This window comes from Cervus elaphus, chromosome 9, assembly GCF_910594005.1.
Source record: "Cervus elaphus chromosome 9, mCerEla1.1, whole genome shotgun sequence".
NCBI classification, from domain to species: Eukaryota; Metazoa; Chordata; class Mammalia; order Artiodactyla; family Cervidae; genus Cervus; species Cervus elaphus.
In genome coordinates, this window is record NC_057823.1 from 52,957,377 (window position 1) to 52,984,466 (window position 27,090).

General features: G+C 35.3%; 1 protein-coding gene and 1 non-coding gene across 7 annotated transcripts in view; one reads left to right on the plus strand and one right to left on the minus strand.

Annotated features, from left to right (window-relative positions):
* Positions 1-27,090, plus strand: part of LOC122700232 (ankyrin repeat and KH domain-containing protein 1) — a 104,226-nt gene that overhangs the window by 11,832 nt on the left and 65,304 nt on the right. For all 6 annotated transcript variants that reach the window (XM_043912964.1, XM_043912965.1, XM_043912966.1 and 3 more), the window contains exons 2-6: positions 13,788-13,941; positions 22,272-22,428; positions 23,152-23,299; positions 24,057-24,204; positions 25,568-25,801. In XM_043912964.1, coding sequence (XP_043768899.1) covers positions 13,788-13,941; positions 22,272-22,428; positions 23,152-23,299; positions 24,057-24,204; positions 25,568-25,801 — 841 coding nt within the window. The remainder of the gene's footprint in view (positions 1-13,787; positions 13,942-22,271; positions 22,429-23,151; positions 23,300-24,056; positions 24,205-25,567; positions 25,802-27,090) is intronic.
* LOC122701116 lies at positions 16,857-16,963 on the minus strand. Its single transcript, XR_006342964.1, has one exon. It is a non-coding gene; the product is annotated as a U6 spliceosomal RNA (small nuclear RNA).

Here is a 27,090-nt window from a genome sequence, read left to right on the forward strand (position 1 = left end):
GGACATGACTGAAGTGACTTAGCATGCATGCATGCATTGGAGAAGGAAATGGCAACCCACTCCGGTATTCTTGTCTGGAGAACCCCAGGGACAGAGGAGCCTGGTGGGCTGCTGTCTATGGGGTCACACAGAGTCGGACACGACTGAAGTGACTTAGCAGCAGCAGCAGCAGCAAGATTGTTTTGACTAGTCACGTTTCCTTAAGATTACATGTGAATTTTAGGATCGGTCTTTGTATTTCTGTGAAAAATGCTATAGGATTTTGATAGGGATTGCACTGAATCTATAGATTGCTTTATGAGAACAAGTTTGAGTACAGATCTTACTTAATTGATTCACCACAGTTGATATTAGCAAATCAAAAAGCTTGAGATTGACAAAACATTTGAAAACATTTGAAACATTCGAAGACTGAGCTTTCACTAATGTCTTCCCAAAGCCATTGAATCCAGTTCACGTGGAATACTGTGCTCTAAGTAGATGTTTATCTAATATGGTGGTTTTTTCCCCTAGTTTGTCCTCATATTAACTAATTTGTGATTGATCACAATGCTTCACATACAGATTAAATGCTAGAAAGAACAATTTTTATTCTTTTTATCACTGGAGGTGAGTTCAGTTTTGAAAAAATTATCTCGATCTGGTATTAAATCTAGATAAATAAACCTGTAGTATTTTCTTTAATAATGTAGAATTTTAAAGTTTTCATACAGGCATTTTATGAAATCCGAGTCAGACAGTAAAGGCCGTGTCAGTTGATACCTTGAGTGGTACACTGTACTTGCAGCACTTAATCAGCTTCTAATTGATTTTTTTTTCTCATGTTTACCTATTCTGCTAAATTTCTAATTTTGCCTTTTAAAAAATATACAGTTGCTAAATTCAGTGACATGTGACACAAACTATCATTATCAAAGAGCAGATTCCAAGGATATATTCTCCCTCTCTTTTTTGCTACTTTTTATAATTTCAAACTTACTGGAAAGTTGCAAGAATAGTATAAAGAACTCCTCCCATATAACCTTTGTCCAAATAGATCAATTGTGTTCATTTTATCCCATTCCTGTATCCTCTGTCTTTCTCTCAGATTTATTTTCTGCATAACTTGAAAGTGGGTTGCATACATCATGCCTTTTTTACCCTTAAATTCTTTAATATACCTTTCCTAACAAGAAAGGCATTCTCTTACATAACCACAGTGTATTTATCAAGATAGGAAATTTAACAAATTTCAAAAGTATTTTTCAAATTCACATTCCTAAAGTTGAAAAAATTGAAATAGAATTCACATAATATAGAATTCATTCTTTAAATTGTACAATTTCAATTGTTTTTAAATATATTCACAGAATTGTACAACCTTCACCATTATCTATTTTAAAACATTTTCATCACCCCAAACAAAACCTTGTACCCATTAGCAGGCATTTCCCGTTCTGCTGTCCCTGCAGCTTTTGGTACTCACTGATCTATTTTCTGTCTGTCTGGATTTGTCTGGTCTGGGAATTTCATATAAATGGAATCAAACAATATGTGATTTTTTTGTGTTCACGTCTTTCACTTATTATATTGTTTTCAAGATTTCTACATGTTGTATCACGTATCGGGTTTTCCTGGTGGCTCAGCTGGTAAAGAATCCACCTGCAGTCTACGGCTATACCACCCTGAATGCACCTGATCTCGTCTGATCTCGGAAGAATCCGCCTGCAATGTTAGAGATCTGGGTTTGATCCCTGGGTTGGAAAGATCGCCTGGAGAATTCCATGGACTACAGTCCATGGAGTTGCAAAGAGTTGGACAGGACTGAGTGACTTTCACTTTCACTTTATCATGTGCCAGTACTAAATTGAAATGTTGTGGATGTACAACATTTTGTTCATTGGTTGATGATGTTTGGATTATTTCCATCTTTTGACTATTATAAATTATGATACTATGAACATTGGTATGCAAGTTTTTTATGATGATATCTTTTCATTTTCCTTGAGTGTATACCTTGGAGTTGAAGCTTAATCATATCATAACTGTTTTATTTTCTGAGAAGCTACCAGGCTGTTTTCTATAGCAACTTCATGACTTTACATTCCCACCAACAGTATATAAAGGTTCCAATTTCTCCACATCTTTGTTAACATTTTTTTAATAGCCATCCTAGAGGGTATGGAGATTATTGTGACTTTGATTTGCATTTCCCCAGTGACTAGTGAAGTTGCATCTTTTCATGTGCTTGTTGTCTATTTGTATGTCTTTGGAGAAGTGTTTTTTCAGATCTTTTCCCCATTTCTTGGTTGGATTATCTTTTTATTGTTGAATTATGTTTGTTTGTTTTTAGGGGAAAAAACCCCATGTATTCTGGATACTGTCCCTTATCAGATACGTGATTTTGAAATATTTTCTCCCATTTTGTCAGCTGTCTTTTCACTTTCTTGATTTTGCCATTAAATTTAAAATCTTTGGTTGGACCCAGTTTTTATATTGACCTATTTTTTCTTTTGTTGCTTGCGTATTTGGTGTCATGTCTAAGAGACCATTGCATAATTCTGAGTTATGAAGATTTACTCTTGTTTTCTTCTTTTCTTCTAAGAGTTTTATACTTTAAGCTCTTACACTTAGGTCTTTGATCCATTTTGAGATTTGAAGGAATTATTTATTTTTGGCTCTGCTGGGTCTTTGTTGCTATGTGTGGACTTTCTCTAGTTTTGAGGAGCGCGGGCTCCTCTGTACTTGTGGTGCACAGCTTTTCATTGCAGTGGCTGCTTTTCTTGCAGAGAGCATAGGCTCTAGGGCTCATGGGCTTTGGTAGTTGTGGTACGGGGGCTCTAGAGTGCGGGCTTAGTAGTTGTGGTGCACAGGCTTAGTTGCCCCATGGCATCTGGAATCTTCCCACAGCAGAGATGGAACCTGTGTCCCCTGCATTGGCAGGTAGATGCTTAAACCACTGGACCACCAGAGGAGTCCCATTTTGAGATCTTACAGAAGATGTGAGATAGAGGTCTAACCTCATTCTTTTGAATGTAGATATCTAATTGTCCCAGCACCATTTGTTGAGAAGACATTTCTTTCTCCATTGAAGTGTCTTAGCCCCCTTTTCAAAATTTGTTTGACTTTAAATATGATGCTTTATTTTTGGAATGTTATTTCTGTTTTATTCCACTATTCTGTATGTATTCCACTTTATTCTTTTTTCGAGATTCTTTTGGCCTTTCTGGGTTACTAGATATGTTCTTGTTCTTTATCTAGTCTTCAGAAGAGGCTTAATAGAGGGTGTTTTGTATGCTACAGAATTTGTGGTCACACACAAAACCCACCCCTTCTCCATTAATAATGTTCATCTCTTGAAATTTCTACTCCTCTTGTATACACTGAAGGTGGATGTTGGGAACTCTTATAATTAAACCTGTGTTTGCAAGCTATCAGAAGAACAAGTTGTTGCAATGTCTTTTTATGCATCCCTTCCCAGAAAGACACTGGGTATATATTTGAGAGGAGACAAACTTGAAGAGGAAGGAGGTGGTTAGTTTGAATAGTTGTAATCTAAGTGCATCTGATGTGGACTGTATATAGCCTGCAAGAGGAATATGGACAGAATTTCTTTTTCCAGAATAATAAACAGGTAAATGGAATAAAATATAAAACATGGCGATTAGAGTGTTTGCATCTGGCATCTTCTGACAGTTGTTTAAGAGGTATGAATTCAGTATTTGAGTAACATACTATTAGCTTGACACCCAAGCCAGTGTTATCACCTGTGTTATTACACAAACAAATCTTAGATATTACTGCCCAAATGGTCCCAATTAGGCTAATTTACTAGTTAGTTTGGCTCTGAATAGTGAGAATGTATACTGTTTTAGTACCTGATGTGCTTGGGACTTGACTGACAAGTTAACAAAGAAAAGTTTATTTTCTTTTGGTTTGAAGATATTATTATTTAAGGCTATACTTAAATCAGGAGCATGGATTTGACCTATTACCACCCCTTCCCCAACAAAATTTTGAATAATATAAAAATATATCATCAAAAGTATTTACTACTGTGTATTATCTCCTTGTTAATCTGTTAAAAGCATATTCTCAGTCTCTACTGAGGAAAAGCAATGTTTAGTTTGGGGTAGGGCCTCTTTCATGAACTCATATCTTACATAATAAAATTTTATCTATTAGAACCCTTGGCACTCTGTTTAAGAATTCTGATTGGTATTGCAGATTCCACAATAATTTAACTAGAACCTGCTATTTGTTAAGCTTTGTTCTGGGGTTTAGGATTAGATTACAAAGATGAAAAAATGTGGTGCCTACCCTTGAAGACATCAGGCTTTTCAGGAACATGAACATTTCAGAGAAATGTGAAAACAAGGTAAATTATTTATACAAAGTATATTTCCCCTTCTAAACTACTTTTGCATAGTAACAGATTATATTTGAGTGTTTGTTCAAGGCATGTGTACCTTAATTACATAACCTCATTTAATATTTTCCTAGTCTTGTGACAGCCTAAAATCCTTACCTCAGTGTAGGGATCATTGCCCTGTGTTAGTTGGATGATCACTATAAAGGTTGATGTTTGGGTGTTTTCAGGAGTTTGATGGGCTTTAAGTGACAAGTTTAAAGGGGAAGTGATTTAAAATGAAAGGATACAAATTTCATTAGCATAAGACTGCAAAACCACAACTACTGCATTATGTTCTATAAACTCTCCAAGCATGTTCTGCTCCAGAGCTTTTGGCATTTGTACTTCACTCTCATAGGAGCTTTTTTCTCTTAGATACCTGTGTGGCTTCCCTCTTTTACCTATTTTAGTAGTCTAAGAGCATTTCCTACTGCCTACTGTATGTATGTTCCATAAACATCTCAGATTCAAGTCCTAAAACTGAACTCATCGCTTTCCCCTCTACCCTGCCCCCCCACCCTGTAAATTGCATTGCCCTGAAACTAGTCAGTGTAGTTAGAAACTTTGGACTGCATCTGCTGTTTCTTACTACACGTATCCAAACAGGCACTGAATCCTGTAGTTTATTTCTTAACATCTTGTTTATTTGTTTCTTTCTCTGTATTCTCATTGCTTTGCTGTAAATCAAACCATCATTTTTCACTTGTACTTACTGTAGTAATACCTGGCTCTATCTGTTCAGTACCTCTATGATTAAACCTCTAATTCTTCTCTACCTTGCTATCACAGTAAATTGTCTAATGCCAGTTCAGTCATGTCACTCCTTTGGCAAAAAGCCTTCCCGTTCCTTAGATAAAGGATAAATCAAATTCCTTAGTATGGCATACCAGGTTATTTAGGATTTGGTTTCTGTTTCTTTCCTTGCCGTATCCTCCTTTATTTGCTTTTTATATTTAAGCCATACCAAATTGCTGTAGTTCTCTGAACATTTCAAGCTATTAAACGTCCCGAGTAAATTACTTCACTGCTTTGGCTTCTAGTATCAGGATGATAGTTACTACATGCTGAGTTTTTATTGTCCACTGAACTAAATGCTTACCTTTATATTCCAAAATAAACTTTGCAACTATCATATGAAGAAAGTGATATTCCCAGTTTATAAATGAGGAAACTGAAGCTTAGAGACCTTATATAACATGCACAGAGTTGTACATCTAGTAATAATGAAGCCAGGGTTTGAGTCAGGTTTCTTGGAATATAAAACCCATGCTTATAACTATTACTCTGCAGCTGTTACAGTGGCCCTCTTCCCCATCCTATTGGATACTTCGTTGTTCCAGATCATCAGCTCTGATTTCCCTTATTACTGCCCCAGCTGGAACTGACCATTTCTTCCTCCTTCTGGGTTCCCATGTTGTCCATATATAACTCCCTGTTAAATAGCATCTTTAGTACGTTACTGTATTTATTTGATTATCTGTCTTAGGAGCAGGAATCATGTCATTTATTTTTATGTTCCCTGTATGTAGTAGAATGTCTGGCACATAGTAGGTACTTATTAAATGTTGAATTTAATAAGCCAATGTATCTTGAATAATATATGTGTAGTGTTTAATATGCTCAGATTACTTGTTAGCCTAAGACAATGTAATGGATTTTATATTTTTGTGGAGAGTAAGAGATAAACTGACCTTAATAATAAAAATGGTAATATTAATAGTAATAATAACAGCTAATACTTGTTGAGTGATTACCATGTGTTAAGTAAGTACTGCTGTGCAGTTTTAGATATAGTGTCTTGCTTAATCATCAATAACCCTGTGATGTGGTTACTACTATTATCCTTATTTTATAAGCTGAGGAAAATGAGGCTAAGAGCGGTAAAACGAGTTAGCTAACCTAAGATGGCACTGTCAACAGTTGGCTAGTGTTTTAAGACTCCTTGCTCTTAGTCATTATGTTCTCCTCCCATTATTGGTATGAATTGGAAGTTTATGGGTGTTTGAGGCTCTTTTTAACTTACTCAAATCAAGTATTTGGAGTGTTTGATGCTTATTTTTTATTTAGGGTAATGAGCAGAAGCCAGGACTTTTCCCTAACCTCAGTCTTACCCATTTATTATGATAGGGCAGATACAATGTTTCTACTTTCAACATTAAGATTTTCTTGGACTTAATTGCCAGGTTCTTCATTCCTTGTGACTTTCCTAATGAGTATGTGAGCAATCTTCTCTTTTTTAAAAAACCTATTGTGGCACAAATTTTGTTATATATTTGTTTGTTAGAAATAATGTAGTTGTAGCTACCAGAAATAATTAAATAAAAGCATACTTTGTCTGCCTAAGAACTCTAGCAGAGAGGAGTTGTGGCTTGATAATCTATTACATTTAAAGATTTTTTTCCTGGCATTGCTCTTATTGTTAAACTTCGACATTATGATGCTTGTAGATTCTCTGTTTAGTACGTATTAGGTTAGTATGTAATTGTTTTAGTCGTACTGCATTGTTTAGAACAGTCGCTTAATACAGTTTAGTCTAGTGAAAAGGGTATGAGCTTTGGAGTCTGAAGTACATGGCTTCAGATCTGCACATGGTTATGTCATCTTGGGTAAGTCTCTTTACCTTTTCTGAATTTCAGTTAAAATGAAGATGTTAATCTACTTCATTGAGTAGTAAAGATGATTGAGTGGAATAATATATGGAAAATGCACTTAATGGCAGCTATTATTTCCTTTCCTTTCTCCCATGTTTAGAAACTTTAAAAAATAATAGATTCAGTATTAAAGCTATGGTTTAGAAATGAAGTTTTTGTGGTTGACTGGAGTGGAGTACTATCTGCCTACAATGCAGGAGATGCAGCAGGAGCCTCTGGTTCGATCTCTGGGTGGGAAAGATCCCCAGAGAAGGAAGTGGCAATTCATTCCAATATTCTTGCCTAGCAGGTCCATGGGGTTGCAGAGAGTTGGACACGACTGAGCAGCTAAATAACAACAATCACCACAAAAGTGGAGTTAATTTTCTTCAGCTTTAACTGAGAATTAGGAAAAACCTGATGGTTCTCTCTTGTGCTTATTGAAGTTAATTAACTTCAGAAATCCCAAGATAACATTCATGTTTTTTTGAGAAGAGGACTGTGGATCTAAAGTTTTTGTGGCAGGGAGGATGGCCTTTTCATTCCATTATTTCCAGTGTTGCTGATTATATTGGGCCTTACAGTATTAGCAAAACTCTTTGCTAAATTTGTCATTATTTGGTCTCAAATTGCAACTGTATTACCTTTTCCTTTTGAATGGATCTTGGAGCATGTTTGTGGTGAATGTGACTGTTTGGAGTACCACCTTTTTTGCAAAAAAAGAATTACTGTGTCCTTCAATAATTATCTCTGGGAATGCTGACCCGTCCTTTTTGCTGCTCCAAGTAGAAACAAGAATTAAGCCACCTGCATTCTAAAATTGGTGTGATTCTGACTTAGTTGAGGGCTTACTTTGGGTGGGAAAAGGTAAGACATGTTTATCTCTCCAGATACAAACTAAACAAGAGAGAAGTAATAGCAAATACATTTAAACATATATATAATATTTTGGATGTTTAAATGTTTTATTTAGCTTTTCATTTTTAATGATCAAATCTGAATATCTTAAGGAAGCTTTATTTTTAAAGATTTGTAAGAAGAGTTAGTGAAAAATAAAGATTTAGCCCCTTCCCTTGAGCTTTCTCATAGCTCTGGTGGGAATTCATGGGATTGATGATTGTTCTGGGATTGCCAGAAGCAATATTTGTGACTACTAATATTTCAGTATGTAACTCAAAAAACAAATGTATTTAACATGTTAAAAATAAAAATTTAATAATTAGTTTATAAGTGAAAAGGCATTTGTTGGTATTCTTTGTTTGCTTTTTGCATGGTATGACCATATAGCTAGAGAATATAGAAACAGAAATGTTATGTACATGTTTTATGATAGAATGTTTTTTACTAACCTATTTTCTCTAGTAACTAGCCCTCACTATTTCCATAAATGTAGCCTTAGAGAAGGTAACAAATGTACAGGTGAGATTTTATTTTGCTGTCATATGACTTAAATCATATTAATATTATTGAAGGTGTTAATTTTAGTACTACTTACTTTACTTGATAGAAATTGTATTTTTTTGTTGTTTGTTTTTTTGGTGGAAGCGAGTTTTGGCCAAATCGTAGCTTAGGCTAATTAATGGTTTTTTTCTAATTAGATTTTGGCCAGGGTTGCTGGGTTTTATTTTAGGTGATAATAGCTGAGTCTGTGGTTATTCTCCCTAGTAACGATTGCCATCCAGTGGCTTATTTTTGAAATGTTATATGGGACAAAATGTTTATTCCACTCTTTTCTCTTCTTGCTGTTTAGTTGCTCAGTTGTGTCCAACTGTTTGCAACCCATGGACTGTATGTAGCCTGCCAGGCTCTCCTGAGATTTCCCAGGCAAGAATACTAGAGTTGTTTAAATTCTAGATGAAGCTAAAAACTGGACATATTTTTTAGAAAAAGGGAAGGATAAAAAAGACTTTTGATGAGGAAAACCTCAAGAGTTTGTCTTTAGCATTTTAGATGAGATAGTGTTGTCACAGTGTTAGTCAATGAGTTGTGTCCGATTCTTTGTGACCCCATGGACTGTAGCCTGCCAGGCTCCTCTGTCCATAGATTTCTCCAGGCAAGACTACTGGAGTGGGTTGTCATTTCCTTTTCCAGGGGATCTTCCTGACCCAGGGATTGAACCCAGGTCTCCTGCATTGCAGGCAGATTCTTTACTGTCTGAACCACCAGAGATGCCCATAAGGGGAAAAACCTATATGTAAGGAAAAAACATGTAGTTTTTTGTGGGCCAGATTTTCTCACATCCTTTTTCTTCCACCTTTTATTTTTGTACCTAATCAGAAGTTGGAAAAGAAATCTGCCATGTGGGGAGGGACGCGGGAGGGGGGATCGGGATGGGGAACACATGTAAATCCATGGCTGATTCATGTCAATGTATGGCAAAAACCACTACAATATTGTAAAGTAATTAGCCTCCAACTAATAAAAATAAATAAAAAAATAAAACACACACACAAAAGAAATCTGCCATGTTTAAGACTTGAAATAAACTTTTTTGCCATTACTAAAAACAATACCACTGTAGGTTGATGTATTATGTTTGCTGCTTAGTGTAGCTGCTGGATAGGGGTGAGCTTTCTAACTATCTTTAGGCAATAAAGAAATTTCTGTGATCCTTTAGCTGTATGTGATCCATACGCTGTGTGTTTCTTCTTCATCATTTGCATAATGAAGACTAATTTCATTAGATATATCATTACTTTGAACTTATCTATTATTTAGACAGTTTTTGGTGTTACATCATTGAGCCTTTATGTTAAACATATGGTATTGGTCTTTCTTTTTTTCATTTATGGTATTGGTCTTGATTAACATTTCCATGTTTCTGAAAATGGTTTCCATCTTGACTGGCCAGATACATTTTGAGGTAATGCTGTTGCAGTTTGCATTGCAACAGTATGTGCTTCAGCAGGTTTGTCAAGTAAGATATTTATGAACTGCCAAAAGCAGTCCTCCAAATAGTCCCAAAGTAATGGGCATAACTGGATATTTTATCCTTTTACTGATCCCATGTTAAGACAGGCTTTTGTTTTTTTTATTTATATTAAAAAAAATTGGCTGTGCTGGGTCTTTGATGCAGCACACAGACTCTTGTTGCTTCACCTGGTCTTTCTCTAGTTGTGGCAAGTAGGGGCTGCCCTCCAGGTGTGGTGCACTGGCGGCTTCCCTTGCTATGGGGCACAGGCTCCAGGGTGTGAGGGCTTTAGTAGTGGGAGCACTCTGGCTCAGTAGTTGCAGCGCATGGGCTCAGTTGCCCCTCAGCATGTGGTATCCTAGTTCCCCGACCTGGGATTGAACCCGTGTCCTCTGCCTTGGCCGGTGGATTTCTAACCCCTGGACCACCATGGAAATCCTGAGACAATTAAGATTTTACAGAGGGTAGGACAGAAAAGTATGAGAATTGAGTACCTTTTGGCACAAATGTATTCAAGTCATTTATATGTCTAGTTATGTATAACTCATTCTGGGAACTTAAGATTTTCCCCACAAGTGTTACAGATATTTAAAATTTGATCTTTTGGGTCAGAAGCTAAATATAAAATGTCTAAAACTATGTTTAAAAATTTAAGTGAATTCTAACTAGGAAAAAAAAATGTAATTATGTGAGGTGATAGATGTTAACTTATTGTGGTAATAATTTCATAGTATATACTGTTAGCGGTCATTCCCATTCCTCTTTTGCCAGCTCTTCAGGAAACCACTAAAAATCTTTCTGTCTCTGGGGGTTTGCCTGTGCTGGACATTTCATATAAGCAAATTTGTACAATATGTAACTTTTTGCATCTGACTTTGTCCATGCTAAGCACATGAACTTGGCTGAATAAAATTCCATTGTATGGATATTATTATTTTGTTTATCAGTTTACTGGTTAACATATGGGTTGTTTCCACTTTTTGTTTACTATGCTTAATGCAACTATGAATGTCTGTGTACAAACTTTTGTATGAACATGTATATTTCAGTCTTCTTAGGTGTATACATAGAAGTGGAATTGCTAGGTCATTTGGTAATTCTGTGTTTAATTTTTGAAGAACTGCCAAACAGTGTCCCACAGGCACTTCATCATTTTTGCTTCTACTAACAATGTACAAAGGACCTTTTATTTTTGAGAGTGGATCATTTGTCACTTTTTAAATGCATCTTCAAGTCCATTTTTTAATTTCATTCCCTTACTCCCCAGCTACTTGTCTGACCACCTGTGCAATTCTGTGCAGCCTTCAAAGCCTAGCTCAGATTCTGCAAAGTCTTCTTAGAGTACTGGGGCTGGAAGTGATTTCGCTCTCTTTAATGCATATAGTTTGACCATTTATTTCTCTTGGAGGCCTTTTGTGACAGTTGTTGGTGTCTTTGACATTTCTTCTACCATATTTTTGTATTCTCATAGTAGTTTGTATAAAACAAGACTTCAGTAAATATTGGAGAATGAATGGGAGAAAATTGGAAATCCTTATCTTGGATTTTTAAAATGTTACATGATGTAATCTGTATTTATCTTTGTAATATGTGTAATGGTGTATGAGACCGTTGCTTTTATAAAATAGACATATTAGCATCTAAATACTGATTTTAATAAATTTCAGAATTTGTAATGGTTTTAACTATCCTTACAACTGCAGGTGTATGTATCTAAAAATATGTAATAATTTCTTGTGCTTGCAACAAGCTCTTTCTTGTATGAGCAGTTACCTTTCAAATCATTTGAAAACTGATAGTATACATTGATCTGTTGGCTTTGATCTAGAATGACATCTTTGTCTGTAATTACGTATTAAAGAAGCTGTATTAAAAAAAAAAACCACAGTACATGGCTCAGTGTTATTGGATATGATGTTAAAGATTTACTTTATTTAAAGCACATCATTGGATAATAAAATATATCAACATCATTTTAACTTTACTATCTTTATTAGGATATCTTTATTTGGTATCCATTGTGAAAACTGATCACCAACTAGTCAAATATTCCAAATAATGTAATCCAAATACTATGGTACTTTGTTTATGAATTTGGCAGGTAGTATCTATTGCTTAATGTCTAAGAGTCACATGGCCTGTGTTTGAAATGTGACTTTGCCATTTATTAGCTATGAAGCCTTGAAGAAGTACTTAACCCTTCTGTTCCTGTTTTTCTGTCTACAAGTATGTTAACCTGCCTGGTTAGACATATTTACATATTATAGACATATAGAGGTATATAAATATGTATTCATGATTATATATGCATGAGTACTCATATGATCATCTTTGCATACATATACGTACATACTTTTTGCAAAATAAAGATTGTAGTCTTAAATCTTGTGGTTTTCGCCTAATTTTATTACTTGTACTATTAAACATGCTTCAAAAATATTATTCTTAATGAATGCATAGTGGTCCATCCTGTGAATGTACAAAATGTACTTACCAAATCCCCTATTGTAGTTTTTTTAACTTAATTTTTGGAATTTTAGTTAATGCTGCAATGAACATCCCTGTGCATTTTTTTTCTTGCATTCAGATAAGTTTTTAAAGATGGAAGTGGAAGTGTTATTCGCTCAGTCGTGTCCGATTCTTTGCGATCCCATGGACTGCAGGCCCCCAGGCTCCTCTGTCCATGGGATTTCCCAGGCAAGAATACCGGAGGGGGTTGCTGTTTGCTCCTTCGGACTATCTTCCCGACCCAGGGATTGAACTCAGGTCTCCCGCATTGTGGGCGGATTCTTTTTCTTTTTTTGACTGTGCTGGGTCTTTGATGCTGTACAGGCTTTTATCTAGTTGTGGGCGAGTGGGGGCTACTCGCTAGCTGGCGCGGGCTTGGACTTCCCATTGTGGTGGCTTCTTTTGTTGTAGAACATGGACTCTAGAGCACGCAGCTTCCTTTGTTGTGGCTTGCATGCTCTAGAGCACAGGCTCTAGTTAGTTGTGGCGAAAGGGTTTAGTTGCTCTACAGCATGTGGGATCTTCCCAGACCAGGGATTAAACCCATGTTTCCAGCACTGGCAGGCGGATTCTTTATCACTGAGCCACCAGGGAAGCCCAGGTGAATTCTTAGAGATTTCTTTAAATGAAATTACTGGATCAGAGAAGTGCTTTTGAAAGCATTTTGATTTATTTTTCCAAATTGCTTCCCAAAAAGGTTGTACATATTTTATTTGGTAAGAAAATTTACAATTAATTTAAAATTATAGGGTTGCATGTTTATTTTTATAAGTTAATTTTACTTATGCTATTCATTCAACAAAGTTGTATTGAATAACTACCATATACAAGATATTCATAGGCTCAGAGGATAGAGCAGTGAACAAATGGCTATGATTCCTAACCTAATAAAGTTTTCCTGTCTAGAGCACTTAAGATATTTGACAGTGGATTAAATATTCTTTTCTTTAGTGTAAGAGTCAGAATTGACTATATTGATTGGAAGAGAGGAGAAACTATACCTCAATGACCTGTTTATGCTATCTAGTCGTTTTACTATCTATTCCTGTATATGTCTTCCTAGGGGCTGTGTTGATGTACTTGTTTCATTTTAAAAATGCTGCTTTTCAGGCTCTGTAGTGGGCACAGAGGATTCATTGCTCTCCAGGAAACTTGAATCTGGTGTGTCTGAAGATAAGCAGATAGTCAGGAGGCTCCCTCAAAGTCTGTCCCCATAATCTCCTGTTTTTGCAGTAATTTATTTGGTTATGTTTAAATTCCAAATCAGAAGTCCTATGACCTTCAATTGTAGTATTCTAACTATATTAAGATCAGCTTTATGAATATTGCATCTTTAATTCATCAACAGGTTGAATCATTTATTTTGGACCAAGAAGATTTGGATAACCCAGTGCTTAAAACAACATCAGAGATATTCTTATCAAGCACTGCAGAAGGAGCAGACTTACGCACTGTGGATCCAGAGACACAGGCACGACTAGAAGCCTTGCTGGAAGCAGCAGGTACTTTATTTTTTCTTTTCTCTTTCTCATTTCTTTAAAAGACTCCAGAGAACTCCCTGGTGGTCATGGTTGGGACTCCACACTTCCACGGCCAAGGGCCCAGATTCCATTCCTGGTGGGGGAGCTAAGATCCTGTGAGCAGCAAAAAAAAAAAACAACAACAAGATTCCATATCTATTCAAAGTTATACAAGATTATCACCAAATTATATACTATATAAAGTTTGAAGTCTGTAAAACTTAGGGTTTTTAAAAAATTTCCTAAAGAAAATGTTCACATTTTATGTTTAAAAAATTCTTGCTTGAAAGTTCTCAGTGAGTGATTTCTAGGCTCAGCTCTAACTTTTTTTAAAATTGAAATATAGTTGATTTATAGTGTTGTGTTAGCTTCAGGTATACAGCAAACTGATTCAGTCATACATATATATGTATTCTTTTCCATTATGGTTTACTGCATGACACTGAATATAGTTCCCTGCTATACAATAACACCAGCATTTTTAAAGTATTAGATAAGTAGCTAGTTATTAAGGAAAACTTGTTACCAGTTACACTGTAAAATTAAAATGTATAAGGTAAATTGAATCCATCAAATTATGAGTCTTTTAGCTGATTTTAGGGAACTGTGCACTTGATTACTGACTTTAGTCTGTAACTTAATTGTAGATTGCTTTTTTTTACTTAGAAGACATTTAAATAAAAATTGAACACAAAATTGAACCAGAATTTACCAAATGGTGTCAATTTTGAAGCAACAGAAAACTCTGTGATAAGCATGCTTTCTCAAAGTAATATATACTTCTTTAATAAATAACTTTTATATTCTAAAGCCTTCTCACAATTTGCCTAACAAAATTTCCATCACATTGTAATGAAAGCCTTTCATTTCCTAAAATTGTTTTAAGAGGGAGTTTATCTTTTTCTAATCTTTGTATATTGCTTTTGAGATATGTTTACTTTGTATGATGTTTCCTTCTTCTACTGTTGTTGTTCAGTCGCTCAGTTGTGTCTGACTCTTTGCGACTCCATGGACTGCAATACGCCAGGCTTCCATGTCCTTCACTATCTCTTGGAGTTTGCTCAGACTCATGTCCATTGAGTCAATGATGCCATCCAACCTCATCCCTATGTTTATTTATTTAGTGTAAAGATGTGTGTACATTACAAATACATAAGAATTTAATCTAGAAAAATTTACAGTTTTTTTTTTCTTTTCTTTTGGCTCCACTCTTTGTTGTGGCTCCTAGGCTCTTCATTGCTGCATTCGGGCTTCTGTCTTGTTGTGAAACAAGGGCTCTAGAGTACTTGGGCTTGATAGTTGTGGTACCCTGCATGTGGGATCTTAGTCCCCCCACCAGGGATCAAACTCTCATTCCATGTGTTGTAAGGCAGATTCTTAACTGCTGGATCATCAGGGAAGTCCTATCAAATGTTTTTTAAAATGTACTTTTGAAGCCCTGTCCAAGTCATATGCTTAATGAATACTTTCTTTTTGTGCATTAGTATTTTCATTTGTTTTTTTGGACATTTCATGAGCCTATAACATTTAAGAGGAATTTTTAGACTTATGTTTATTTAATTATGAGAATGTATTAAATTTTACTAGACTTGTAAAGATAAGATTTTTTTCCTTATAAGTATAATTTTTTTTAAAATTTTTTAATGAAGAATAATTGCTTCACAGATTTTGTAAACATCAACATGAATCAGTCATAGGTATACATATGTCCCCTCCTTCTTGGACCTCCCTATCATTTCCCTCCCCATCCCACCCCTCTAGTTTGATATAGAGCCCCTGTTTGAGTTCCCTGAGACATACAGCAAATTACCATTGGCTATGTGTTTTAAATATGGTAATTTAAGTTTTCATGTTATTCTCTCCATGCATCCCACCCTCTCCTTCCTCTCCTCACCCTATGTCAATAAGTCTGTTCTCTATGTCTGTTTCTTCATTGCTGCCCTCCAAATAAATTCATCTGTACCATCTTTCTAGATTCCATATATATGTATTAATATAAGATATTTATTTTTCTTTTTCTGACTTACTTCACTCTGTATAATAGGCTCTAGGTTCATCCACCTCATTAGAACTGACTCAGATGCCTTCCTTTTCATGGTTAAGTAATATTCCATTGTGTATATGTACCACAACTTCTTTATCCATTTATCTGTTATCTGGACATCTAGGTTGCTTCCATGTTCTCACTATTGTAAATAGTGCTTCAGTGAACATTGGGGTACAACTTTCTTTTCAATTTTGGTTTCCTCAGGGCATGCCTAGGAGTGGGAATGCTCAGTCATATGGTGGTTTTATTACTAGTTTTTAAGGAATTGCCATACCATCTTCCATAGTGGCTGAATCAATTTACATTCCCACCAACAGTGCAAGAGGGTTCCCTTTTCTCCACACTCTCTCCAGCATTTATTGTATGTAGACTTTTTGATGATGGCCATCCTGACCAGTGTGGGGTGATATCTCATTGTAATTTTGATTTGCATTTCTCTAATAATGAGCAATGTTGAGCCTCTTTTCATGTGTTTGTTAGCCATCTACCTGTATATCTTCTTTGGAGAAATGTCTGTTTAGGTCTTTTTCCTACTCGTTAATTGGGTTGTTTGTTTTTCTGGTATTCAGCTGTATGAGCTGCTCGTATATTTTGGAAATCAATCCTTTATCAGTTTTCATTTGCTATTATTGTCTCTCATGCTAAGGGATGTCTTTTCACCTTGTTTATAGTTTCCTTTGCTATGCAAAAGCTTTTAAGTTTAATTAGGTCCCACTTGTTGACTTTTGTTTTTATTTCCATTGCTCTAGGATGTGGGTCACAGAGACTCTTGCTTTGATTTATGTCATCCAGTGTTCTGCCTATGTTTTCCTCTAAGAGTTTTATAGTTTCTGGTCTTACATGTAGGTTTAAAATTATGAAACGCTTCATGAATTTGCACGTCATCCCTGCACAAGGGCCATGCTAATCTTTTCTGTTTTGTTCCAATTTTAGTATATGTGCTGCTGAAGTGAGCCCTAAAGACAGAATTCTTGACACTATTTTAACTGAAAAAAAAAAAGTTGAAAATATTTTTTACTTTAAGGTTCTTTGAGATTTAAAAAAACAATAGAATTAAGGCCATTTCAAGAAGAATTTTTAAAAATTCTTTTCTAAATTACAAATGTAATAGATAATACAAAATCACATGGATCAGAGCCTTGTATAACTCAATGAAACTATGAGCCATGCCGTGTGGGGCCACCCAAGACAGATGGGTCATGGTGGAGAGTTCTGACAAAATGTGGTCCACTGGAGAAGGGAATGGCAGACCACTTCAGTAGTCTTGCCTTGAGAACCCCATGAACAGTATGAAAAGGCAAAAAGATAGAACACTGAAAGATAAACTCTGCAGGTCGGTAGGTGCCCAATATGCCACTGGAGATCAGTGTAGAAATAACTGCAGAAAGAATGAAGAGACGGAACCAAAGCAAAAACAACACCCAGTTGTGGGTGTGACTGGTGATGGAAGCAGGGTCTGATGCTATAAAGAGCAATATTCCATAGGAACCTGGAATGTTAGGTCCATGAAATCAAGGCAAATTGGAAATGGTCAAACAGATGACAAGAGTGAACATCGACATTTTAGGAAATCAGCGAACTGAAATGGACTGGAATGGGTGAATTTAACTCAGATGACCATTATATCTACTACTGTGGACAAGAATCCCTTAGAAGAAATGGAGTAGCCATCATAGTCAAAAAAAGAGTCCGAAATGTAGTACTTGGACCCAATCTCAAAAACGACACAATGATCTCTGTTCATTTCCAAGGCAAACCATTCAGTATCACGGTAATCCAAGTCTATGCCCCAACCAGTAATGCTGACGAAGCTGAAGTTGAATGGTACTATGAAGACCTACAAGACATTCTAGAACTAACACCCCAAAAAGGTGTCCTTTTCATTATAGGGGACTGGAATGTAAAAGTAGGAAGTCAAGAAACAATTGGAGTAACAGGCACATTTGGCTTTGGAGTACAGAATGAAGTAGGACAAAAGCTAATAGAGTTTTGCCAAGAGAATGCACTGGTCATAGCAAACACCCTCTTCCAACAACACAAGAGAAGACTCTACACATGGACATCATCAGATGGTCAATACTGAAATCAGATTGATTATATTCTTTGCAGCCAAAGATGGAGAAGCTGTATACAGTCAGCAAAAACAAGACCAGGAACTGACTGTGGCTCAGATCATGAATTACTTATTGCCCAATTCAGACTTAAAGTGAAGAAACTAGGGAAAACCACTAGACCATTCAGGTATGACCTAAATCAAATCCCTAATGATTATACAGTGGAAGTGAGAAATAGATTTAAGGGACTATATCTGATAGACAGAGTGCCTGATGAACTATGGACGGAGGTTTGTGACACTGTACAGGAGACAGGGATCAAGACCATCCCCAAGAAAAAGAAATGCAGAAAAGCAAGATGTCTGTCTGAGGAGGCCTTACCAGTAGCCATGAAAAGAAGAGAAGTGAAATGCAAAGGAGAAAAGGAAAAATATAGCTATTTGAATGCAGAGTTCCAAAGAATAGCAAGGAGAGATAAGAAAGCCTTCCTCAGTGATCAGTGCAAAGAAATAGAGGAAAACAATAGAATGGGAAAGACTAGAGATCTCGTCAAGAAAATTAGAGCTACCAAGGGAACATTTCATGCAAATATGGGCTCAATAAAGGACAGAAATGGTATGGACCTAACGGAAGCAGAAGATATTAAGAAGAGGTGGCAGGAATACAAAAAAGAACTGTACAAAAAAGATGTTCACAACCCAGATAATCACGATGGTGTGATCACTCACCTAGAGCCAGACATCCTGGAATGTGAAGTCAAGTGGGCCTTAGGAAGCATCACTACAAACAAAGCTAGTGGAGGTGATGGAATTCCAGTTGAGCTATTTCAAATCCAAAAAGATGATGCTGTGAAAGTTCTGCACTCAATATGCCAGCAAATTTGGAAAACTCAGCAGTGGCCACAGGACTGGAAAAGTTCAGTTTTCATTCCAATCCCAAAGAAAGGCCATGCCAAAGAATGTTCAAACTACTGCACAATTGCCCTCGTCTCACACGCTAGTAAAGTAATGCTCAAAATTCTCCAAGCCAGGCGCCAACAATATGAGAACTGTGAATTTCCAGATGTTTAAGCTTGATTTAGAAAAGGCAGAGGAACCAGAGATCAAGTTGCCAACGTCCGCTGGATCATCGAAAAAGCAAGAGAGTTCCAGAAAAACATCTACTTCTGCTTTATTGACTATGCCAAAGCCTTTGACTGTGTGGATCACAATAAACTGTGGAAGATTCTGAAAGAGATGGGAATACCAGACAACCTGACCTGCCTCTTGAAAAATCTGTATGTAGGTCAGGAAGCAGCAGTTAGAGCTGGGCATGGAATAACAGACTGGTTCCAAACAGGAAAAGGAGTACGTCAAGGCTGTATATTGTCACCTTGCTTATTTAACATGATGCAGAGTACATGATGAGAAACCTGGGCTGGAGGTAGCACAAGCTGGAATCAAGATTGTTGGGAGAAATGTCAATAACTTCAGATATGCAGATGACACCATCCTTATGGCAGAAAGTGAAGAACTAAAGAGAATCTTGATGAAAGTGAAAGAGGAGAGTGAAAAAGTTGGCTTAAAGCTCAACATTCAGAAAACAAAGATCATGGTATCCAGTCCCATCCATTCATGGCAAATAGATGGGGAAACAGTGGCAACAGTGGCAGACTTTATTTTTTGGGGCTCCAAAATCACTACAGATGGTGACTATAGCCATAAAATTAAAAGACGCTTACTCCTTGGAAGGAAAGTTATGACCAACCTAGACAGCATATTAAAAAGCAGAGATATTATCTTGCCAACAAAGGTCTGTCTCATCAAGGCTATGGTTTTTCCAGAAGTCATGTATGGATGTGAGAATTGGACTGTAAAGAAAGTTGAGTGCCGAAGAATTGATGCTTTTGAACTGTTGTGTTGGAGAAGATTCTTGAGAATCCCTTGGACTGCAGGGAGATACAACCAGTTCATCCTAAAGGAAATCAGTCCTGAATATTCATTGGAAGGACTGATGCTGAAGCTGAAACTCCAGTATTTTGGCCACCTGACGCGAAGAGCTGACTCATTTGAAAAGACCCTGGTGCTAGGAAAGATTGAAGGCAGGAGGAGAAGGGGATGACAGAGGATGAGGTGGTTGGATGGCATCACCGACTCAATGGACATGAGTTTGAGTAAACTCTGGGAGTTGGTGATGGACGGGGAGGCCGGGTTTGCTGCAGTCCATGGGTTGCAAAGAGTAGGACACGACTGAGCGACTGAACTGAACTGACTGAAAACACAATGAGATGTATTAATTTGATTGTAAAGGTTTACATATACTTGTCAAGATTTACATATACTTTCAGACTTTCACTTGTAGTTATATAAATACACATGTATATTTGAATATACATGATTTTTTTTAAGTTAAATAGGTTCATATTAACAAATCATAATTTTCCTTTTTTCACTTTCCTTTTTTGGACTTCCCTGGTGGCTCAGATGGTAAAGCGTCTGCCTGCAATGCAGGAGACCCGTGTTCGATCCCTGGGTCAGGAAGATCCCCTGGAGAAGGAAATGGTAATCCACTCCAGTATTCTTGCCTGGAAAATCCCATGGATGGAGGAGCTTGGTAGGCTATAGTCCATGGGGTCACAAATAGTCGGACACGACTGAGCGACTTCACTTTTTTTCACTTAATTTATTGTGTTCATCCTTCTATCCAGATTGATATTTTTAGGTTATTTCCAATTTTTTTATATCACAAATACTGCTATAGTTTATATATATCCATATATCTATATATCCATATATATCTATAACTTTTCTTGCTTGTACAAGTATCTTCATAGGACAGAGTTTTAGAAAGTGATACTGCTAGGTCAGGATATTTTTGCATTCAAAATTTTGATAACTTATCAATAGAAATCTCAAGTTTATGTTACTGTACCTTCCTATCAACTGTTTGAAAGGGCCTCACACCTTTGTTCTTTTGGTCAATTTCATAGTTTGTGTTCAGTCAATATTATCAACAAGTTGTGTGGTAGTTCTTTATAAATGATATAAATTAATTGTGTGTTAATTTTTCCAGTTTTTATTTTGCCTTAATTTTATTTATGGTGCCTTTAATTATATAGAAATTTTTATTGAAAATAAACATGTTTAATATCACATTTACTAATTTTTTACTTTATAGCTTTCGTGATTTGGTCTCATGGCTAGAAAATCCTCCTTAACATCAGCAATAGAAGAATACTACATAGTATAATAGTACTTTTCAGATTTCATTTAAGTCTACCTGGTTTTTATTTTTGTAAATGGTATGAATTTGAGATCTTACCTAATTTTCAAATAGCCAACTTCTGAATAGTGTTTAGGAAATAAGCTCTCTTATCTCCATTGATTTGAAGTGTCACCTTTGTCATATATTGAGCTCACAAATAATCCAGGATCTTGGGGGCTCTATTATATATCCTTGATAGAATTATTTTTCTGTGCAGGTGTCATACTACCATACTGTTGTAACTGGATAGCATCACAATGTCTATTTTTTCTCTTACAGTGCAATTTTTCCCTTTTTTTTTGTTCTATAAATTTTTATTGGCTATTTTCCTCTCATTTTCAGCAGTAACAGGTGGTGATATCCACAAAGTTTTCTGTTACTGATTCTTCACTGAATCTAGAGAGAAAGATTTATTGGCAGCCTAGACCAACCAGATTGTGAGCTCTGTAAGGACAGGAGCTAGGTTTTATTCCTTTCTGTCTGGCACGTTTAAAAGCACATAATAAATGTAAAATATGATAATTTATTTTAATTTACCATGTTTACCCAGAAAATGGTTCTAGGTGGGTGTTCAATCAAAGGAAGAAACTTTGGGTTGCATTGTTTGTTGTAATATTAAAGAATATCTCCTTCACTACCGCTAAGAATATCAATAGATAGATAGGGTCTTATACTCTAGATCTGATGCTGTAATTATACTTTGATAGAAATCTCATCCATTTTTTTACAGTAAGCATTAAGTTATATTTGGAGTTAGGTAGAGGACAAATTAGTATTATGTGAATTGTAAAGATGAAAAGACTAAAACATAGGTAGTTATGAATGGCCTTTTGACATTAGTGGCAAAATTGAAATTGTCAGCCTTACACATGCATTTTGCCCTAGATAATAGTGTTTAGAAATGTAATTACAATTTATACATTTATGCTTCTTCTTCCCCTGCACCATCTAATTGATGCATACTGAAGGAATTGGCAAATTGTCAACTGCTGATGGTAAAGCCTTTGCAGATCCTGAGGTACTCCGAAGACTGACATCCTCAGTAAGTTGTGCACTGGATGAAGCTGCCGCTGCACTGACACGGATGAGGGCGGAAAACAGTCACAATGCAGGACAAGTAGACACGTATGTGTTTAATGACTTCTGCTGAGTATTCAATTCTATATCTGATTTTCATTTCTAATGAAATTACTTACTCCAAAGGTTATAGTTGAAACTCTAAACTGACCACCTGAGTAATAATAAATGAAATGGGTTGCTAATGCAGTAATCTAGGTCCTTGCTACTCAAACATGGTGCTTGGAACTAGCAGCATCAGCATCACCTGAGAACTTATTAGAAATGTAGAATTTCAGACTTGGATCTACTGAATCAGAATCTACATTTTAACAAGAAACATGGGCTGTTTGTATGCACATTAAGGTTAGAGATTCACTGATTTTGTTATTCATTCTGCAGTAAAAATTTTATTTAGATTTTCATCTTCTATTACCTCTACTCACCTCACTATTACCGAGTAAAATTTTAAATTTAAAATAAATACGTCTTTGGGAATCATTACATTAGTTTAAAAACTTGGGCATCTAATGCTTTATACAGTTTACTTAAAACTTAATATGACATGACAATATGTTAGGACATTTTGAAAGATAAAAATGACAGCTGTTTTCACATTTACTTACTGCTTTCTGGCTTGGTGCACATACATGAAAAATTAGTATGCAAATAAATGTTCAGATAATTTTTTTCTTACAATATCAGCATTTTTCTTTGTATGACTAACTGTATATATTTAATACAATTCATTATCATAGGACCTTGAGTTTTTCTGTGTTGGTTTGTTTTCAGTCGCAGTCTGGCAGAAGCTTGTTCCGATGGGGATGTGAATGCTGTTCGTAAACTGCTAGATGAAGGCAGAAGTGTAAATGAACATACTGAAGAAGGAGAAAGCCTGCTGTGTTTGGCTTGTTCAGCTGGGTATTATGAATTAGCACAAGTAAGCAGAAGTAATCTCTAGTGATCAGAATTGTGGAAGGTTTTGATGTTTTATATATTTTTTATCATTAATGAAAAATCATCATTAGAGACCAAGGTCTTTCCTTTTTGGCAGTAGGTTAAATAGAAACTGATACATAATTAATTTTTGTTTTCTGTGCATGTACTTGGCATGGTCCATTTTTTCTGCCACTTACTCAAAAATAGTCCTAGTGAATGAGAGACACATAGGGAAAAAAAGGAAAAAAAACCACATGAGATAATATTAATAATAGTAAATTTTAAACTTGCCATTAGAAATAATATACAACTATAATGGAAAATGTTGATTTACTTTCATTCCATCTGGATTATCCCAATTCTTTTTAGTTTGATTTTTTTCTGTTAGATCAATATTGGGAAATAGCCATGTGTTTACCAGTTAGCTTCTGTCTTGTGAATAGGTTTGCTATTCTCTTGCTAGATAATCCTAAGCATAATACAATTTTTTTGACCGTAGCAGTTAAATTTTATAATTGGATGGTTATGTGATTACCTGTTTTACTTAAAGATTAATATGTAATGGTAATGTAAAATATAATGTCTAACCAGTGTTTTGAGCAGTGAACACTAGCATATTTTCCCCAAAGGTTATTATTTTTATTTTTACTTGTCTCCATTCTAAAAGAGTATCTTCCCAGATTCAGTATAATAGTACCTAGAGTACTATTAATTGGAAGAATTGACAGTTTCTCTCTGTGTGCCTATGTGTTTTAAAGGTATTGCTTGCTATGCATGCTAATGTTGAAGACAGAGGGAATAAAGGAGATATAACTCCCCTAATGGCGGCATCCAGTGGAGGTTATTTAGATATTGTGAAATTGTTACTTCTTCATGATGCAGATGTCAACTCACAGTCTGCAACAGGTATGTCGAAAATGATGTGTTCATTTGAGGATAATAAATTGATATGAATAACTATAACCTGAGAGATAAAAATTTGATTCCTAGGGACAGTTGGTTGTAAATATACAGAAAAATCGTAGCCATTGTTTAGAATCTCTGAGCAAAATACAGATTAATTTGTTATCTTCAGAAGTCTTTGGAATGCTCTTACATTCTGTTTGATCAGTATTGACAGTTTTTCTGCTGGGGACAATTTCTTTGCCACAATGATATATAATGTTTAAAGAGGCAGATTTATGAACTGTATCTTTCACAATTCTTTGTCTCATTTAAATACCAACTACCTTGTATATATTAACCTGAGAGTCAAAACCTTATAGTTTTTTATGTCAAGTGTACAGAATGCATTTACTAATCAGGTATTTTCCTGACAACATAAAAACTACTCTAGTAAGGTTCTTTATAACTCTTGGTCATATGTCTTGAGTTGCAGTAAATATACGTTTAGTAATGAGATTCTTTAATCTCAAGCAAGCACATGGTTTAAAAAACAGTTTCAATAATGAAAGCATATCAGTGTTCCATTAAGTGACATTTGAGTATATGTTAGCATACTTAAATAAATGTTAAATGCAACCTAAATTAATATCCTTAATGTCTGAGACTGTTAAACAGTTGAATTCTGAACAACTTTGGTTTTAAAATGATAGTTTTCTTGCTGAACTTTTAAAACAGTCTTCTTCAGTCTCATACTATTGGGTAGTTAAACCATTTCCCTACTCCCTTTAATAATAAAAGTCCTCAAAACAAATCAGGAAAGAAATAAGTGGCAGATCAAAGAATAATGACCTTTAAAATAAATTTTTATTTTGAAGGAGTTAACTTAAGCTGAGGGAGATTTACTTCTGTCTCTTTGGGTTCTCATAAATGTAGGCTAAACATATATTTCAGAAAGAAAATGTATCTAGAACAATGAATTGTCTTATGAATAAATGTATAAAGATAAAGAAGAGGTAAAAGAAAATTAAGAAATGAATACACATAGAAAATGTTAAGTGTTTCTGAGTTGTATAGTGTTGTAAGAAAAAGCAATACTTTGAGTGATGTATTAGAATATTTTATTTTAAAATATATTGAAGTAATTTTTCAAGATGACGGTCTTATTTTACAAGCTAAGGAAATATGAAGGAGAGGTAAATTGGCCCATTTATAATAAACCTTTTAATTAGTATTAAAATTCAGATGATGCTTCTAACCAATACAATGAAAAACTTGAGATAATAAATCTAGTGGTTTATGTAAGGTCATTGAAGTGATAGAACTAGAGCAATAGTATAGTAGGAATTGTATCAGTTTTATCATATTTTTAATTTCTTTTTGTTAGGCAACACTGCATTAACTTATGCCTGTGCTGGAGGATTTGTTGATATTGTGAAAGTGCTACTTAATGAAGGCGCAAATATAGAAGATCATAATGAAAATGGACATACCCCCTTAATGGAAGCAGCCAGTGCAGGTCATGTGGAAGTTGCAAGAGTTCTTCTAGATCATGGGGCAGGCATCAACACTCACTCTAATGAATTCAAAGAAAGTGCTCTTACACTTGCATGCTACAAAGGTATTCTATAAATGTATATATGTTTTATAGAGTTTTTTCATAGTAACTTTGAATATTTAAATATTTGGATACTGAGTATGAGTTAATTTTGTATTGCTTATGCTTTCCCTGTGCTATAAAATTATCTAGCTTCTAAGACATTATATAGAAAGTCCATTTTAGCCTGTATTTCCTATAGTATAGTTTCATAGTATATGTTTTCTTATTATTTTAATTCAAAATTTACTCAACTAGCTGTAAAGTCAACAAGAATTCTTAGCACAGACTTAGAGGGTTTCATTCTTTAATAACTTTTGTTTTATATGATTTTTCCAATCTTTATTTCAAAAATAATACACACTCAAATAATAATAGTCACATGATATATAAATCCTAAAAAACAGAATAGTGTAAAGAAATTTTACAATAACATATAATGTTACCATCTAAATATTTAAAAAGCATATAAACAATATTTTAGTATAGTTACTTCCAGTGTGTTTTTTAGGTATATTTATAAACAAATGTATACACACTTGACTCTTAAAACATGGGTTTGAACTGCACAGGTTCACTTACATATGGATTTTTTTCAATAAGTATGTACTGTAGTACTAAACAGTTCAAAGCTGGTTGAATCCTCAGATATGGAACCATGGATACAGAGGGCCAACTGTGATGTGGATTTTTGACTGTACCCTAACCCTCCACATTGTCCACAGGTCAAAATGTATATATACATTTTAAAAACTAAATGGCCATACTCTAACACTATTTTATAGTCTGCTTATTTTATTTAGCAATACATCACGAACACTTCCCCATCTTAATAAGTATTTTTGTAGTACAACTTTTGATATTCACATGGTATTTCACTCTTTTAATTAGGGGTAGATTTGGCTGCTTTCATTACAAAACCTAAATTAATAGTGATTTGAACAAAAGAGAAGCTTATTCTCATTTATATAAAACAATTCTGGGAATTCTCTGACAGTCCAGTGGTTAGGACTCCATGCTTTCACTGCCGAATGCCAAGTTCGATCCCTGGTGGGAGAGCTAGGATCCTGCAAGCAGCGTGGATTAAAAAAAATTTAAAAAGTTACAAAAATAGGCTATCTAGAACTAAAAAGGCAGTTCCATTTTTATTAAGATATCAGCATTCTGGTTTTCTGCTCCACCATCCTAGTATGTGGTTTCTATTTTCAAGGTTACCTATTATCTATGCTCAAAGATGGTAGCTAGGGCTCCAGCAATCCATATTGTAGGAAGGATGCAGAGGGTAAGGGCAAAATGAGGAATGCCTTCCAACT